Here is a 15,930-nt window from a genome sequence, read left to right as displayed (position 1 = left end):
TCCCTGCAAGTGCGGTTTTCCTATCAGTTTTCATGCAGTTAAGGTGTGAAGAACGAACCCTGAATGTTACAAATGTTAATAAATAAACAATAACATGTTCAGTAACAGATTTGTGTCCAAATTTGTGTTTATTTTGCAAAACATAAAATGTACAAAAATTTCGGTTACGAAAAACCAATATCGGTCGATCCCTACAATCAGTCTATGAATGAGAGGTGTAGATATGTGTCCCCTCTCCCCTCCTCCATTCATAGAAAATAGGTGTTGGGCGCTTCCGACCAAGCAAGAGGAGAGAGAGTTGACACCGGAAGCCGCAGTGGAACACAGGCTCTCGGAAATGACGCAACGCGTTTCGGAGCATGCGCACTCGGCTCCTTTCTCAAGCATCAGAAAGGAGCCGAGTGCGCATGCTCCGAAACGCGGCTTCCGGTGTTACCATTTCTCCGGACCAGCTTCCTGTGACGTCACCTCCGGGCCGGTGGATGGTCGGATCGTGCGGCTGGATATGCTGATACACGGACTGAAGCTTACTACAGTGTAAGTTACTATGTAAACCCTGTGCAATAAATTATTTTGGCTTACTACAGTGGCGCCTGTCTTCTTCTCCCTCCTCCATTCATAGGACAGGCACCACACTGGATGGACAGACTTTTATTCTTAGAATAGAGCCAGCTCATAGAAGGTGACAGCCTGCAGCAGAGCTTCGCACATCCCCTCCATTCATAGAAGAGGTGTAGACACGCCCCCCTCCATTCATAGAAGAGGTATAGACAGGCCCCCCCCTCCATTCATAGAAGAGGTGTAGACACGCCCCCCTCCATTCATAGAAGAGGTGTAGACACGCCCCCCCTCCATTCATAGAAGAGGTGTGGACACGCCCCCCTCCATTCATAGAAGAGGTGTAGACACGCCCCCCTCTCCTCCTATCATTGCACAGGCACCACACTGGATGGTCAGACTTTTATTCCTAGAACAGAGCCAGCTCATAGAAGGTGACGGCCTGCAGCAGAGCGTCGCACATCTCCTCGTAGCGGTTCTGCCCCCGGGGTTGGAGTTGGTGTCGGTATTGGCGGAGAAGTTCTGCAGAGAAGGTCACTCGGGGGTTGGGTGCAATGCTGGCCTCTGCAATCAGTCTCTGTACAACCTCCACTCCGCTCGTCCTCGCCTCCCCCACCATGATCTCAAAGTGTTTCCCCACCGTCTTCCTGCTCATGCTGCACACCCGCTGCTCCTGCTCCGCTCTTATCTGGGGGTTCAACAAACAGTACAACATGGCTTCCACTGTGCGCAAATGTAACACCACCGGGAACAGAGAACTGTTCTGAGAGGAGACCGCCGGCTTCTCTAGGATGTAAAAATCTGCCTGCGGGAGCTGCGAGACCACCGAGGAGATCTGCAGAAAATAAGAGAGGGTTAGACCAATCACACGCCACACTGAGCGCCCTGCACCACAAGGGGGCAGCAAACACTACAATGGGAGAGGGTTAATCCAATCACACGCCACACTGAGCGCCCTGCACCACAAGGGGGCAGCAAACACTACAATGGGAGAGGGTTAATCCAATCACACGCCACACTGAGCGCCCTGCACCACAAGGGGGCAGCAAACACTACAATGGGAGAGGATTAGACCAATCACACGCCACACTGAGCACCCTGCACCACAGGGGGGGCAGCAAACACTACAATGGGAGAGGGTTAGTCCAATCACACACCACACTGAGCGCCCTACACCACACGGGGGCAGCAAACACTACAATAGGAGAGGGTTAGTCCAATCACACGCCACACTGACCACCCTGCACCACAAGGGGGCAGCAAACACTACAATGGGAGAGCGCTAGACCAATCACACACCACACTCAGCACCCTGCACCACAGGGGGGCAGCAAACACTACAATGGAAGAGGGTTAGACCAATCACACACCACACTGAGCACCCTGCACCACAAGGGGGCAGCAAACACTACAATGGAAGAGGGTTAGACCAATCACACGCCACACTGAGCACTCTGCACCACAAGGGGGCAGCAAACACTACAATGGAAGAGGGTTAGACCAATCACACACCACACTGAGCATCCTGCACCACAAGGGGGCAGCAAACAAAACAATAGGAGAGCGCTAGACCAATCACACCACACTGAGCACCCTGCACCACAAGGGGGCAGCAAACACTACAATGGGAGAGGGTCAGTCCAATCACACCACACTGAGCACCCTGCACCACAAGGGGGCAGCAAACACTACAATGGGAGAGGGTCAGTCCAATCACACCACACTGAGCATCCTGCACCACAGGGGGGCAGCAAACACTACAATGGGAGAGGGTTAGTCCAATCACACGCCACACTGAGCACCCTGCACCACAGGGGGGCAGCAAACACTACAATGGGAGAGCGCTAGACCAATCACACGCCACACTGAGCACCCTGCACCACAGGGGGGCAGCAAACACTACAATGGGAGAGCGCTAGACCAATCACACACCACACTGAGCACCCTGCACCACAGGGGGGCAGCAAACACTACAATGGGAGAGGGTTAGTCCAATCACACGCCACACTGAGCACCCTGCACCACAAGGGGGCAGCAAACAAAACAATAGGAGAGCGCTAGACCAATCACACCACACTGAGCACCCTGCACCACAAGGGGGCAGCAAACACTACAATGGGAGAGGGTCAGTCCAATCACTGACCACCCTGCACCACAAGGGGGCAGCAAACACTACAATGGGAGAGGGTCAGTCCAATCACACACCACACTGAGCACCCTGCACCACAAGGGGGCAGCAAACACTACAATGGGAGAGGGTCAGTCCAATCACACCACACTGAGCATCCTGCACCACAGGGGGGCAGCAAACACTACAATGGGAGAGGGTTAGTCCAATCACACGCCACACTGAGCACCCTGCACCACAGGGGGGCAGCAAACACTACAATGGGAGAGCGCTAGACCAATCACACGCCACACTGAGCACCCTGCACCACAGGGGGGCAGCAAACACTACAATGGGAGAGGGTTAGACCAATCCCACACCACACTGAGCACCCTGCACCACAGGGGGGCAGCAAACACAATGGGAGAGGGTTAGTCCAATCACACGCCACACTGAGCACCCTGCACCACAGGGGGGCAGCAAACACTACAATGGGAGAGGGTTAGTCCAATCACACGCCACACTGAGCACCCTGCACCACAGGGGGGCATTAAACACTACAATGGGAGAGGGTTAGACCAATCACACACCACACTGAGCACCCTGCACCACTAGGGGGCACCAAACACTACAATGGGAGAGCGCTAGACCAATCACACCACACTGAGCACCCTGCACCACAGGGGGGCAGCAAACACTACAATGGGAGAGGGTTAGTCCAATCACACGCCACACTGAGCACCCTGCACCACAGGGGGGCAGCAAACACTACAATGGGAGAGGGCTAGACCAATCACACCACACTGAGCACCCTGCACCACAGGGGGGCCGCAAACACTACAATGGGAGAGGGTTAGTCCAATCACACGCCACACTGAGCACCCTGCACCACAGGGGGGCAGCAAACACTACAATGGGAGAGGGTTAGACCAATCACACACCACACTGAGCATCCTGCACCACAAGGGGGCAGCAAACACTACAATGGGAGAGGGTTAGTCCAATCACACGCCACACTGAGCACCCTGCACCACAAGGGGGCAGCAAACACTACAATGGGAGAGGGTTAGTCCAATCACACGCCACACTGAGCACCCTGCACCACAAGGGGGCAGCAAACACTACAATGGGAGAGGGTTAGACCAATCACACGCCACACTGAGCATCCTGCACCACAGGGGGGCAGCAAACACTACAATAGGAGAGGGTTAGACCAATCACACACCACACTGAGCACCCTGCACCACAGGGGGGCAGCAAACACTACAAAGTAAATAAGAGTGCCATCACATAAGGGGGCGGGGCTGAGAACACCTTCACACTGCCCAGCATTTGGTGTTCCCACATTACTAACAATACAGACAGAAGATAAAGCGGGGGACATCTCAGACAGGTGAAGGAGGATGTACAATCTCACATGTGTTGTCCTTGGTGATCTGGGCATGCTGGGATTTGTAGTTCCTCACTCAGTAACTTACGTTTTCCAGGTACACCTCCGGCTGGTGTTTTCCCTTCACAAAGTGGAAGCATTCCTTCTGCTGCCATTCTCTGACTGTCAATGTGCGGTCAACGTGAGCCCAGGCCACCTTCCTCAATCCAAAGACAATGGATACGATGCTCTCCGCCTCCTACAAAGACAGCGACTGTCACTATGTACCAAGGAGAGGAGCGATAGTCTGCATGGTCCTGCAACTACAAGACTCAATCTAAATTAGAAGTGGGGGTGGGGTTTAAATCCTGACTTGGTGGCCAGTGTGGAGGAGCTGGCACTACAACTGATGCCCTCTAGTGGTGAGTGTGAAGGAGCCGGCACTACAACTGATGCCCTCTAGTGGTGAGTGTGGAGGAGCCGGCACTACAACTGATGCCCTCTAGTGGTGAGTGTGGAGGAGCTGGCACTACAACTGATGCCCTCTAGTGGTGAGTGTGGAGGAGCCGGCACTACAACTGATGCCCTCTAGTGGTGAGTGTGGAGGAGCTGGCACAACTGATGCCCTCTAGTGGTGAGTGTGAAGGAGCCGGCACTACAACTGATGCCCTCTAGTGGTGAGTGTGAAGGAGCCGCCACTACAACTGATGCACTCTAGTGGTGAGTGTGGAGGAGCCGGCACTACAACTGATACCCTCTAGTGGTGAGTGTGGAGGAGCCGGCACTACAACTGATGCCCTCTAGTGGTGAGTGTGAAGGAGCCGGCACTACAACTGATGCCCTCTAGTGGTGAGTGTGAAGGAGCCGGCACTACAACTGATGCCCTCTAGTGGTGAGTGTGAAGGAGCCGGCACTACAACTGATGCCCTCTAGTGGTGAGTGTGAAGGAGCCGGCACTACAACTGATGCCCTCTAGTGGTGAGTGTGGAGGAGCCGGCACTACAACTGATGCCCTCTAGTGGTGAGTGTGGAGGAGCTGGCACTACAACTGATGCCCTCTAGTGGTGAGTGTGGAGGAGCCGGCACTACAACTGATGCCCTCTAGTGGTGAGTGTGGAGGAGCTGGCACAACTGATGCCCTCTAGTGGTGAGTGTGAAGGAGCCGCCACTACAACTGATGCCCTCTAGTGGTGAGTGTGGAGGAGCCGGCACTACAACTGATACCCTCTAGTGGTGAGTGTGGAGGAGCCGGCACTACAACTGATGCCCTCTAGTGGTGAGTGTGGAGGAGCCGGCACTACAACTGATGCCCTCTAGTGGTGAGTGTGAAGGAGCCGGCACTACAACTGATGCCCTCTAGTGGTGAGTGTGGAGGAGCCGGCACTACAACTGATGCCCTCTAGTGGTGAGTGTGAAGGAGCCGGCACTACAACTGATGCCCTCTAGTGGTGAGTGTGAAGGAGCCGGCACTACAACTGATGCCCTCTAGTGGTGAGTGTGAAGGAGCCGGCACTACAACTGATGCCCTCTAGTGGTGAGTGTGAAGGAGCCGGCACTACAACTGATGCCCTCTAGTGGTGAGTGTGGAGGAGCCGGCACTACAACTGATGCCCTCTAGTGGTGAGTGTGAAGGAGCCGGCACTACAACTGATGCCCTCTAGTGGTGAGTGTGAAGGAGCCGGCACTACAACTGATGCCCTCTAGTGGTGAGCATGGAGGAGCCGGCACTACAACTGATGCCCTCTAGTGGTGAGTGTGGAGGAGCCAGCACTACAACTGATGCCCTCTAGTGGTGACTGTGGAGGAGGAGCCGGCACTACAACTGATGCCCTCTAGTGGTGACTGTGGAGGAGGAGTCGGCACTACAACTGATGCCCTCTAGTGGTGAGTGTGGAGGAGGCGGCACTACAACTGATGCCCTCTAGTGGTGAGTGTGGAAGAGCCGATATGACAACTGATGCCCTCTAGTGGTGAGTGTGGAGGAGCCGGCACTACAACTGATGCCCTCTAGTGGTGAGTGTGGAGGAGCCGGCACTACAACTGATGCCCTCTAGTGGTGAGTGTGGAGGAGGAGCCGGCACTACAACTGATGCCCTCTAGTGGTGAGTGTGGAGGAGGAGCCGGCACTACAACTGATGCCCTCTAGTGGTGAGTGTGGAGGAGGAGCCGGCACTACAACTGATGCCCTCTAGTGGTGAGTGTGGAGGAGTCGGCACTACAACTGATGCCCTCTAGTGGTGAGTGTGGAGGAGCCAGCACTACAACTGATGCCCTCTAGTGGTGACTGTGGAGGAGGAGCCGGCACTACAACTGATGCCCTCTAGTGGTGAGTGTGGAGGAGCCGGCACTACAACTGATGCCCTCTAGTGGTGAGTGTGGAGGAGACGGCACTACAACTGATGCCCTCTAGTGGTGAGTGTGGAGGAGCCGGCACTACAACTGATCCCCTCTAGTGGTGAGTGTGAAGGAGGATCAGGCACTACAACTGATGCCCTCTAGTGGTGAGTGTGAAGGAGCCGGCACTACAACTGATGCCCTCTAGTGGTGAGTGTGGAGGAGCCGCCACTACAACTGATGCCCTCTAGTGGTGAGTGTGGAGTAGCCGACACTACAACTGATGCCCTCTAGTGGTGAGTGTGGAGTAGCCGACACTACAACTGATGCCCTCTAGTGGTGAGTGTGGAGTAGCCGACACTACAACTGATGCCCTCTAGTGGTGAGTGTGGAGTAGCCGACACTACAACTGATGCCCTCTAGTGGTGAGTGTGGAGTAGCCGACACTACAACTGATGCCCTCTAGTGGTGAGTGTGAAGGAGGCTGCACTACAACTGATGCCCTCTAGTGGTGAGTGTGAAGGAGCCGGAACTACAACTGATGCCCTCTAGTGGTGAGTGTGGAGGAGGAGCCGGCACTACAACTGATGCCCTCTAGTGGTCAGTGTGAAGGAGCCGACACTACAACTGATGCCCTCTAGTGGTGAGTGTAGAGGAGCCGGCACTACAACTGATGCCCTCTAGTGGTGAGTGTGGAGGAGGAGCCGGCACTACAACTGATGCCCTCTAGTGGTGAGTGTGGAGTAGCCGACACTACAACTGATGCCCTCTAGTGGTGAGTGTGAAGGAGCCGGCACTACAACTGATGCCCTCTAGTGGTGAGTGTGGAGGAGCCGGCACTACAACTGATGCCCTCTAGTGGTGAGTGTGGAGGAGGAGCCGGCACTACAACTGATGCCCTCTAGTGGTGAGTGTGGAGGAGGAGCCGGCACTACAACTGATGCCCTCTAGTGGTGAGTGTGGAGGAGGAGCCGGCACTACAACTGATGCCCTCTAGTGGTCAGTGTGAAGGAGCCGGCACTACAACTGATGCCCTCTAGTGGTGAGTGTGGAGGAGCCGCCACTACAACTGATGCCCTCTAGTGGTGAGTGTGGAGTAGCCGACACTACAACTGATGCCCTCTAGTGGTCAGTGTGGAGTAGCCGACACTACAACTGATGCCCTCTAGTGGTGAGTGTGGAAGAGCCGATATGACAACTGATGCCCTCTAGTGGTGAGTGTGGAGGAGCCGGCACTACAACTGATGCCCTCTAGTGGTGAGTGTGGAGGAGGAGCCGGCACTACAACTGATGCCCTCTAGTGGTGAGTGTGGAGGAGGAGCCGGCACTACAACTGATGCCCTCTAGTGGTGAGTGTGGAGGAGGAGCCGGCACTACAACTGATGCCCTCTAGTGGTGAGTGTGGAGGAGTCGGCACTACAACTGATGCCCTCTAGTGGTGAGTGTGGAGGAGACGGCACTACAACTGATGCCCTCTAGTGGTGAGTGTGGAGGAGACGGCACTACAACTGATGCCCTCTAGTGGTGAGTGTGGAGGAGCCAGCACTACAACTGATGCCCTCTAGTGGTGACTATGGAGGAGGAGCCGGCACTACAACTGATGCCCTCTAGTGGTGAGTGTGGAGGAGCCGGCACTACAACTGATGCCCTCTAGTGGTGAGTGTGGAGGAGACGGCACTACAACTGATGCCCTCTAGTGGTGAGTGTGGAGGAGCCGGCACTACAACTGATCCCCTCTAGTGGTGAGTGTGAAGGAGGATCAGGCACTACAACTGATGCCCTCTAGTGGTGAGTGTGAAGGAGCCGGCACTACAACTGATGCCCTCTAGTGGTGAGTGTGGAGGAGCCGCCACTACAACTGATGCCCTCTAGTGGTGAGTGTGGAGTAGCCGACACTACAACTGATGCCCTCTAGTGGTGAGTGTGGAGTAGCCGACACTACAACTGATGCCCTCTAGTGGTGAGTGTGGAGTAGCCGACACTACAACTGATGCCCTCTAGTGGTGAGTGTGAAGGAGGCTGCACTACAACTGATGCCCTCTAGTGGTGAGTGTGAAGGAGCCGGCACTACAACTGATGCCCTCTAGTGGTGAGTGTGGAGGAGGAGCCGGCACTACAACTGATGCCCTCTAGTGGTCAGTGTGAAGGAGCCGACACTACAACTGATGCCCTCTAGTGGTGAGTGTAGAGGAGCCGGCACTACAACTGATGCCCTCTAGTGGTGAGTGTGGAGGAGGAGCCGGCACTACAACTGATGCCCTCTAGTGGTGAGTGTGGAGGAGGAGCCGGCACTACAACTGATGCCCTCTAGTGGTGAGTGTGGAGGAGGAGCCGGCACTACAACTGATGCCCTCTAGTGGTGAGTGTGGAGGAGGAGCCGGCACTACAACTGATGCCCTCTAGTGGTGAGTGTGGAGGAGGAGCCGGCACTACAACTGATGCCCTCTAGTGGTGAGTGTGGAGGAGGAGCCGGCACTACAACTGATGCCCTCTAGTGGTGAGTGTGGAGGAGGAGCCGGCACTACAACTGATGCCCTCTAGTGGTGAGTGTGGAGGAGGAGCCGGCACTACAACTGATGCCCTCTAGTGGTCAGTGTGAAGGAGCCGGCACTACAACTGATGCCCTCTAGTGGTGAGTGTGGAGGAGCCGCCACTACAACTGATGCCCTCTAGTGGTGAGTGTGGAGTAGCCGACACTACAACTGATGCCCTCTAGTGGTCAGTGTGGAGTAGCCGACACTACAACTGATGCCCTCTAGTGGCGAGTGTGGAAGAGCCGATATGACAACTGATGCCCTCTAGTGGTGAGTGTGGAGGAGCCGGCACTACAACTGATGCCCTCTAGTGGTGAGTGTGGAGGAGGAGCCGGCACTACAACTGATGCCCTCTAGTGGTGAGTGTGGAGGAGGAGCCGGCACTACAACTGATGCCCTCTAGTGGTGAGTGTGGAGGAGGAGCCGGCACTACAACTGATGCCCTCTAGTGGTGAGTGTGGAGGAGTCGGCACTACAACTGATGCCCTCTAGTGGTGAGTGTGGAGGAGACGGCACTACAACTGATGCCCTCTAGTGGTGAGTGTGGAGGAGACGGCACTACAACTGATGCCCTCTAGTGGTGAGTGTGGAGGAGCCAGCACTACAACTGATGCCCTCTAGTGGTGACTATGGAGGAGGAGCCGGCACTACAACTGATGCCCTCTAGTGGTGAGTGTGGAGGAGACGGCACTACAACTGATGCCCTCTAGTGGTGAGTGTGGAGGAGCCGGCACTACAACTGATCCCCTCTAGTGGTGAGTGTGAAGGAGGATCAGGCACTACAACTGATGCCCTCTAGTGGTGAGTGTGAAGGAGCCGGCACTACAACTGATGCCCTCTAGTGGTGAGTGTGGAGGAGCCGCCACTACAACTGATGCCCTCTAGTGGTGAGTGTGGAGTAGCCGACACTACAACTGATGCCCTCTAGTGGTGAGTGTGGAGTAGCCGACACTACAACTGATGCCCTCTAGTGGTGAGTGTGGAGTAGCCGACACTACAACTGATGCCCTCTAGTGGTGAGTGTGGAGTAGCCGACACTACAACTGATGCCCTCTAGTGGTGAGTGTGAAGGAGGCTGCACTACAACTGATGCCCTCTAGTGGTGAGTGTGAAGGAGCCGGCACTACAACTGATGCCCTCTAGTGGTGAGTGTGGAGGAGGAGCCGGCACTACAACTGATGCCCTCTAGTGGTCAGTGTGAAGGAGCCGACACTACAACTGATGCCCTCTAGTGGTGAGTGTAGAGGAGCCGGCACTACAACTGATGCCCTCTAGTGGTGAGTGTGGAGGAGGAGCCGGCACTACAACTGATGCCCTCTAGTGGTGAGTGTGGAGGAGGAGCCGGCACTACAACTGATGCCCTCTAGTGGTGAGTGTGGAGGAGGAGCCGGCACTACAACTGATGCCCTCTAGTGGTGAGTGTGGAGGAGGAGCCGGCACTACAACTGATGCCCTCTAGTGGTGAGTGTGGAGGAGGAGCCGGCACTACAACTGATGCCCTCTAGTGGTCAGTGTGAAGGAGCCGGCACTACAACTGATGCCCTCTAGTGGTGAGTGTGGAGGAGCCGCCACTACAACTGATGCCCTCTAGTGGTGAGTGTGGAGTAGCCGACACTACAACTGATGCCCTCTAGTGGTCAGTGTGGAGTAGCCGACACTACAACTGATGCCCTCTAGTGGTGAGTGTGGAAGAGCCGATATGACAACTGATGCCCTCTAGTGGTGAGTGTGGAGGAGCCGGCACTACAACTGATGCCCTCTAGTGGTGAGTGTGGAGGAGGAGCCGGCACTACAACTGATGCCCTCTAGTGGTGAGTGTGGAGGAGGAGCCGGCACTACAACTGATGCCCTCTAGTGGTGAGTGTGGAGGAGCCGGCACTACAACTGATGCCCTCTAGTGGTGAGTGTGGAGGAGGAGCCGGCACTACAACTGATGCCCTCTAGTGGTGAGTGTGGAGGAGGAGCCGGCACTACAACTGATGCCCTCTAGTGGTGAGTGTGGAGGAGGAGCCGGCACTACAACTGATGCCCTCTAGTGGTGAGTGTGGAGGAGGAGCCGGCACTACAACTGATGCCCTCTAGTGGTCAGTGTGAAGGAGCCGGCACTACAACTGATGCCCTCTAGTGGTGAGTGTGGAGGAGCCGCCACTACAACTGATGCCCTCTAGTGGTGAGTGTGGAGTAGCCGACACTACAACTGATGCCCTCTAGTGGTGAGTGTGGAAGAGCCGATATGACAACTGATGCCCTCTAGTGGTGAGTGTGGAGGAGCCGGCACTACAACTGATGCCCTCTAGTGGTGAGTGTGGAGGAGCCGGCACTACAACTGATGCCCTCTAGTGGTGAGTGTGGAGGAGGAGCCGGCACTACAACTGATGCCCTCTAATGGTGCGTGTGGAGGAGCCGGCACTACAACTGATGCCCGCTAGTGGTGAGTGTGGAGGAGGAGCCGGCACTACAACTGATGCCCTCTAGTGGTGAGTGTGGAGGAGGAGCCGGCACTACAACTGATGCCCTCTAGTGGTGAGTGTGGAGGAGGAGCCGGCACTACAACTGATGCCCTCTAGTGGTCAGTGTGAAGGAGCCGGCACTACAACTGATGCCCTCTAGTGGTGAGTGTGGAGGAGCCGCCACTACAACTGATGCCTTCTAGTGGTGAGTGTGGAAGAGCCGATATGACAACTGATGCCCTCTAGTGGTGAGTGTGGAGGAGCCGGCACTAAAACTGATGCCCTCTAGTGGTGAGTGTGGAGTAGCTGACACTACAACTGATGCCCTCTAGTGGTGAGTGTGGAAGAGCCGATATGACAACTGATGCCCTCTAGTGGTGAGTGTGGAGGAGCTGGCACTACAACTGATGCCCTCTAGTGGTGAGTGTGGAGGAGGAGCCGGCACTACAACTGATGCCTTCTAGTGGTGAGTGTGGAGGAGCCGGCACTACAACTGATGCCCTCTAGTGGTGAGTGTGGAGGAGCCGGCACTACAACTGATGCCCTCTAGTGGTGAGTGTGGAGGAGACGGCACTACAACTGATGTCCTCTAGTGGTGAGTGTGGAGGAGGCGGCACTACAACTGATGCCCTCTAGTGGTGAGTGTGGAGGAGACGGCACTACAACTGATGCCCTCTAGTGGTGAGTGTGGAGGAGACGGCACTACAACTGATGCCCTCTAGTGGTGAGTGTGAAGAACCCGGCACTACAACTGATGCCCTCTAGTGGTGAGTGTGGAGGAGGCACTACAACTGATGCCCTCTAGTGGTCAGTGTGGAGGAGTCGGCACTACAACTGATGCCCTCTCGTGGTGAGTGTGGAGGAGCCGGCACTACAACTGATGCCCTCTAGTGGTGAGTGTGGAGGAGCCGGCACTACAACTGATCCCCTCTAGTGGTGAGTGTGAAGGAGGATCAGGCACTACAACTGATGCCCTCTAGTGGTGAGTGTGGAGGAGACGGCACTACAACTGATGCCCTCTAGTGGTGAGTGTGAAGGAGGATCAGGCACTACAACTGATGCCCTCTAGTGGTGAGTGTGGAGGAGACGGCACTACAACTGATGCCCTCTAGTGGTGAGTGTGGAGGAGGCGGCACTACAACTGATGCCCTCTAGTGGTGAGTGTGGAGGAGTCGGCACTACAACTGATGCCCTCTAGTGGTGAGTGTGGAGGAGGAGCCGGCACTACAACTGATGCCCTCTAGTGGTGAGTGTGGAGGAGACGGCACTACAACTGATGCCCTCTAGTGGTGAGTGTGGAGGAGGCGGCACTACAACTGATGCCCTCTAGTGGTGAGTGTGGAGGAGGAGCGGGCAGTACAACTGATGCCCTCTAGTGGTGAGTGTGGAGGAGTCGGCACTACAACTGATGCCCTCTAGTGGTGAGTGTGGAGGAGCCGGCACTACAACTGATCCCCTCTAGTGGTGAGTGTGAAGGAGGATCAGGCACTACAACTGATGCCCTCTAGTGGTGAGTGTGGAGGAGACGGCACTACAACTGATGCCCTCTAGTGGTGAGTGTGGAGGAGGCGGCACTACAACTGATGCCCTCTAGTGGTGAGTGTGGAGGAGTCGGCACTACAACTGATGCCCTCTAGTGGTGAGTGTGGAGGAGGAGCCGGCACTACAACTGATGCCCTCTAGTGGTGAGTGTGGAGGAGGAGCCGGCACTACAACTGATGCCCTCTAGTGGTGAGTGTGGAGTAGCCGACACTACAACTGATGCCCTCTAGTGGTGAGTGTGAAGGAGCCGGCACTACAACTGATGCCCTCTAGTGGTGAGTGTGGAGGAGCCGGCACTACAACTGATGCCCTCTAGTGGTGAGTGTGGAGGAGGAGCCGGCACTACAACTGATGCCCTCTAGTGGTGAGTGTGGAGGAGGAGCCGGCACTACAACTGATGCCCTCTAGTGGTGAGTGTGGAGGAGGAGCCGGCACTACAACTGATGCCCTCTAGTGGTCAGTGTGAAGGAGCCGGCACTACAACTGATGCCCTCTAGTGGTGAGTGTGGAGGAGCCGCCACTACAACTGATGCCCTCTAGTGGTGAGTGTGGAGTAGCCGACACTACAACTGATGCCCTCTAGTGGTCAGTGTGGAGTAGCCGACACTACAACTGATGCCCTCTAGTGGTGAGTGTGGAAGAGCCGATATGACAACTGATGCCCTCTAGTGGTGAGTGTGGAGGAGCCGGCACTACAACTGATGCCCTCTAGTGGTGAGTGTGGAGGAGGAGCCGGCACTACAACTGATGCCCTCTAGTGGTGAGTGTGGAGGAGGAGCCGGCACTACAACTGATGCCCTCTAGTGGTGAGTGTGGAGGAGGAGCCGGAACTACAACTGATGCCCTCTAGTGGTGAGTGTGGAGGAGTCGGCACTACAACTGATGCCCTCTAGTGGTGAGTGTGGAGGAGACGGCACTACAACTGATGCCCTCTAGTGGTGAGTGTGGAGGAGACGGCACTACAACTGATGCCCTCTAGTGGTGAGTGTGGAGGAGCCAGCACTACAACTGATGCCCTCTAGTGGTGACTATGGAGGAGGAGCCGGCACTACAACTGATGCCCTCTAGTGGTGAGTGTGGAGGAGCCGGCACTACAACTGATGCCCTCTAGTGGTGAGTGTGGAGGAGACGGCACTACAACTGATGCCCTCTAGTGGTGAGTGTGGAGGAGCCGGCACTACAACTGATCCCCTCTAGTGGTGAGTGTGAAGGAGGATCAGGCACTACAACTGATGCCCTCTAGTGGTGAGTGTGAAGGAGCCGGCACTACAACTGATGCCCTCTAGTGGTGAGTGTGGAGGAGCCGCCACTACAACTGATGCCCTCTAGTGGTGAGTGTGGAGTAGCCGACACTACAACTGATGCCCTCTAGTGGTGAGTGTGGAGTAGCCGACACTACAACTGATGCCCTCTAGTGGTGAGTGTGGAGTAGCCGACACTACAACTGATGCCCTCTAGTGGTGAGTGTGAAGGAGGCTGCACTACAACTGATGCCCTCTAGTGGTGAGTGTGAAGGAGCCGGCACTACAACTGATGCCCTCTAGTGGTGAGTGTGGAGGAGGAGCCGGCACTACAACTGATGCCCTCTAGTGGTCAGTGTGAAGGAGCCGACACTACAACTGATGCCCTCTAGTGGTGAGTGTGGAGGAGGAGCCGGCACTACAACTGATGCCCTCTAGTGGTGAGTGTGGAGGAGGAGCCGGCACTACAACTGATGCCCTCTAGTGGTGAGTGTGGAGGAGGAGCTGGCACTACAACTGATGCCCTCTAGTGGTGAGTGTGGAGGAGGAGCCGGCACTACAACTGATGCCCTCTAGTGGTGAGTGTGGAGGAGGAGCCGGCACTACAACTGATGCCCTCTAGTGGTGAGTGTGGAGGAGGAGCCGGCACTACAACTGATGCCCTCTAGTGGTGAGTGTGGAGGAGGAGCCGGCACTACAACTGATGCCCTCTAGTGGTCAGTGTGAAGAAGCCGGCACTACAACTGATGCCCTCTAGTGGTGAGTGTGGAGGAGCCGCCACTACAACTGATGCCCTCTAGTGGTGAGTGTGGAGTAGCCGACACTACAACTGATGCCCTCTAGTGGTCAGTGTGGAGTAGCCGACACTACAACTGATGCCCTCTAGTGGTGAGTGTGGAAGAGCCGATATGACAACTGATGCCCTCTAGTGGTGAGTGTGGAGGAGCCGGCACTACAACTGATGCCCTCTAGTGGTTAGTGTGGAGGAGGAGCCGGCACTACAACTGATGCCCTCTAGTGGTGAGTGTGGAGGAGGAGCCGGCACTACAACTGATGCCCTCTAGTGGTGAGTGTGGAGGAGGAGCCGGCACTACAACTGATGCCCTCTAGTGGTGAGTGTGGAGGAGTCGGCACTACAACTGATGCCCTCTAGTGGTGAGTGTGGAGGAGACGGCACTACAACTGATGCCCTCTAGTGGTGAGTGTGGAGGAGACGGCACTACAACTGATGCCCTCTAGTGGTGAGTGTGGAGGAGCCAGCACTACAACTGATGCCCTCTAGTGGTGACTATGGAGGAGGAGCCGGCACTACAACTGATGCCCTCTAGTGGTGAGTGTGGAGGAGACGGCACTACAACTGATGCCCTCTAGTGGTGAGTGTGAAGGAGGATCAGGCACTACAACTGATGCCCTCTAGTGGTGAGTGTGAAGGAGCCGGCACTACAACTGATGCCCTCTAGTGGTGAGTGTGGAGGAGCCGCCACTACAACTGATGCCCTCTAGTGGTGAGTGTGGAGTAGCCGACACTACAACTGATGCCCTCTAGTGGTGAGTGTGGAGTAGCCGACACTACAACTGATGCCCTCTAGTGGTGAGTGTGGAGTAGCCGACACTACAACTGATGCCCTCTAGTGGTGAGTGTGAAGGAGGCTGCACTACAACTGATGCCCTCTAGTGGTGAGTGTGAAGGAGCCGGCACTACAACTGATGCCCTCTAGTGGTGAGTGTGGAGGAGGAGCCGGCACTACAACTGATGCCCTCTAGTGGTCAGTGTGAAGGAGCCGACACTACAACT

General features: G+C 55.7%; 1 protein-coding gene across 1 annotated transcript in view; it reads right to left on the bottom strand.

Moving 5' to 3' along the window:
- Positions 1 to 952: 952 nt before the first annotated feature.
- Positions 953 to 15,930, bottom strand: part of TEFM (transcription elongation factor, mitochondrial) — a gene marked incomplete at its 5' end in the record, with an annotated part of 41,308 nt that continues 26,330 nt past the window's right edge. The window contains 2 exons of the mRNA XM_082272899.1: positions 953 to 1,393; positions 4,144 to 4,293. Of these exons, the coding sequence (XP_082129025.1) occupies positions 968 to 1,393; positions 4,144 to 4,293 (576 nt within the window). The 3' untranslated portion in view covers positions 953 to 967. The remainder of the gene's footprint in view (positions 1,394 to 4,143; positions 4,294 to 15,930) is intronic.

Source organism: Pelophylax lessonae (assembly GCF_965119305.1).
Source record: "Pelophylax lessonae genome assembly, chromosome: 11".
NCBI lineage: Eukaryota > Metazoa > Chordata > Amphibia > Anura > Ranidae > Pelophylax > Pelophylax lessonae.
The sequence above is the reverse complement of the archived record's forward strand: the minus strand, read 5'-3'. Positions and strand labels throughout refer to the sequence as shown.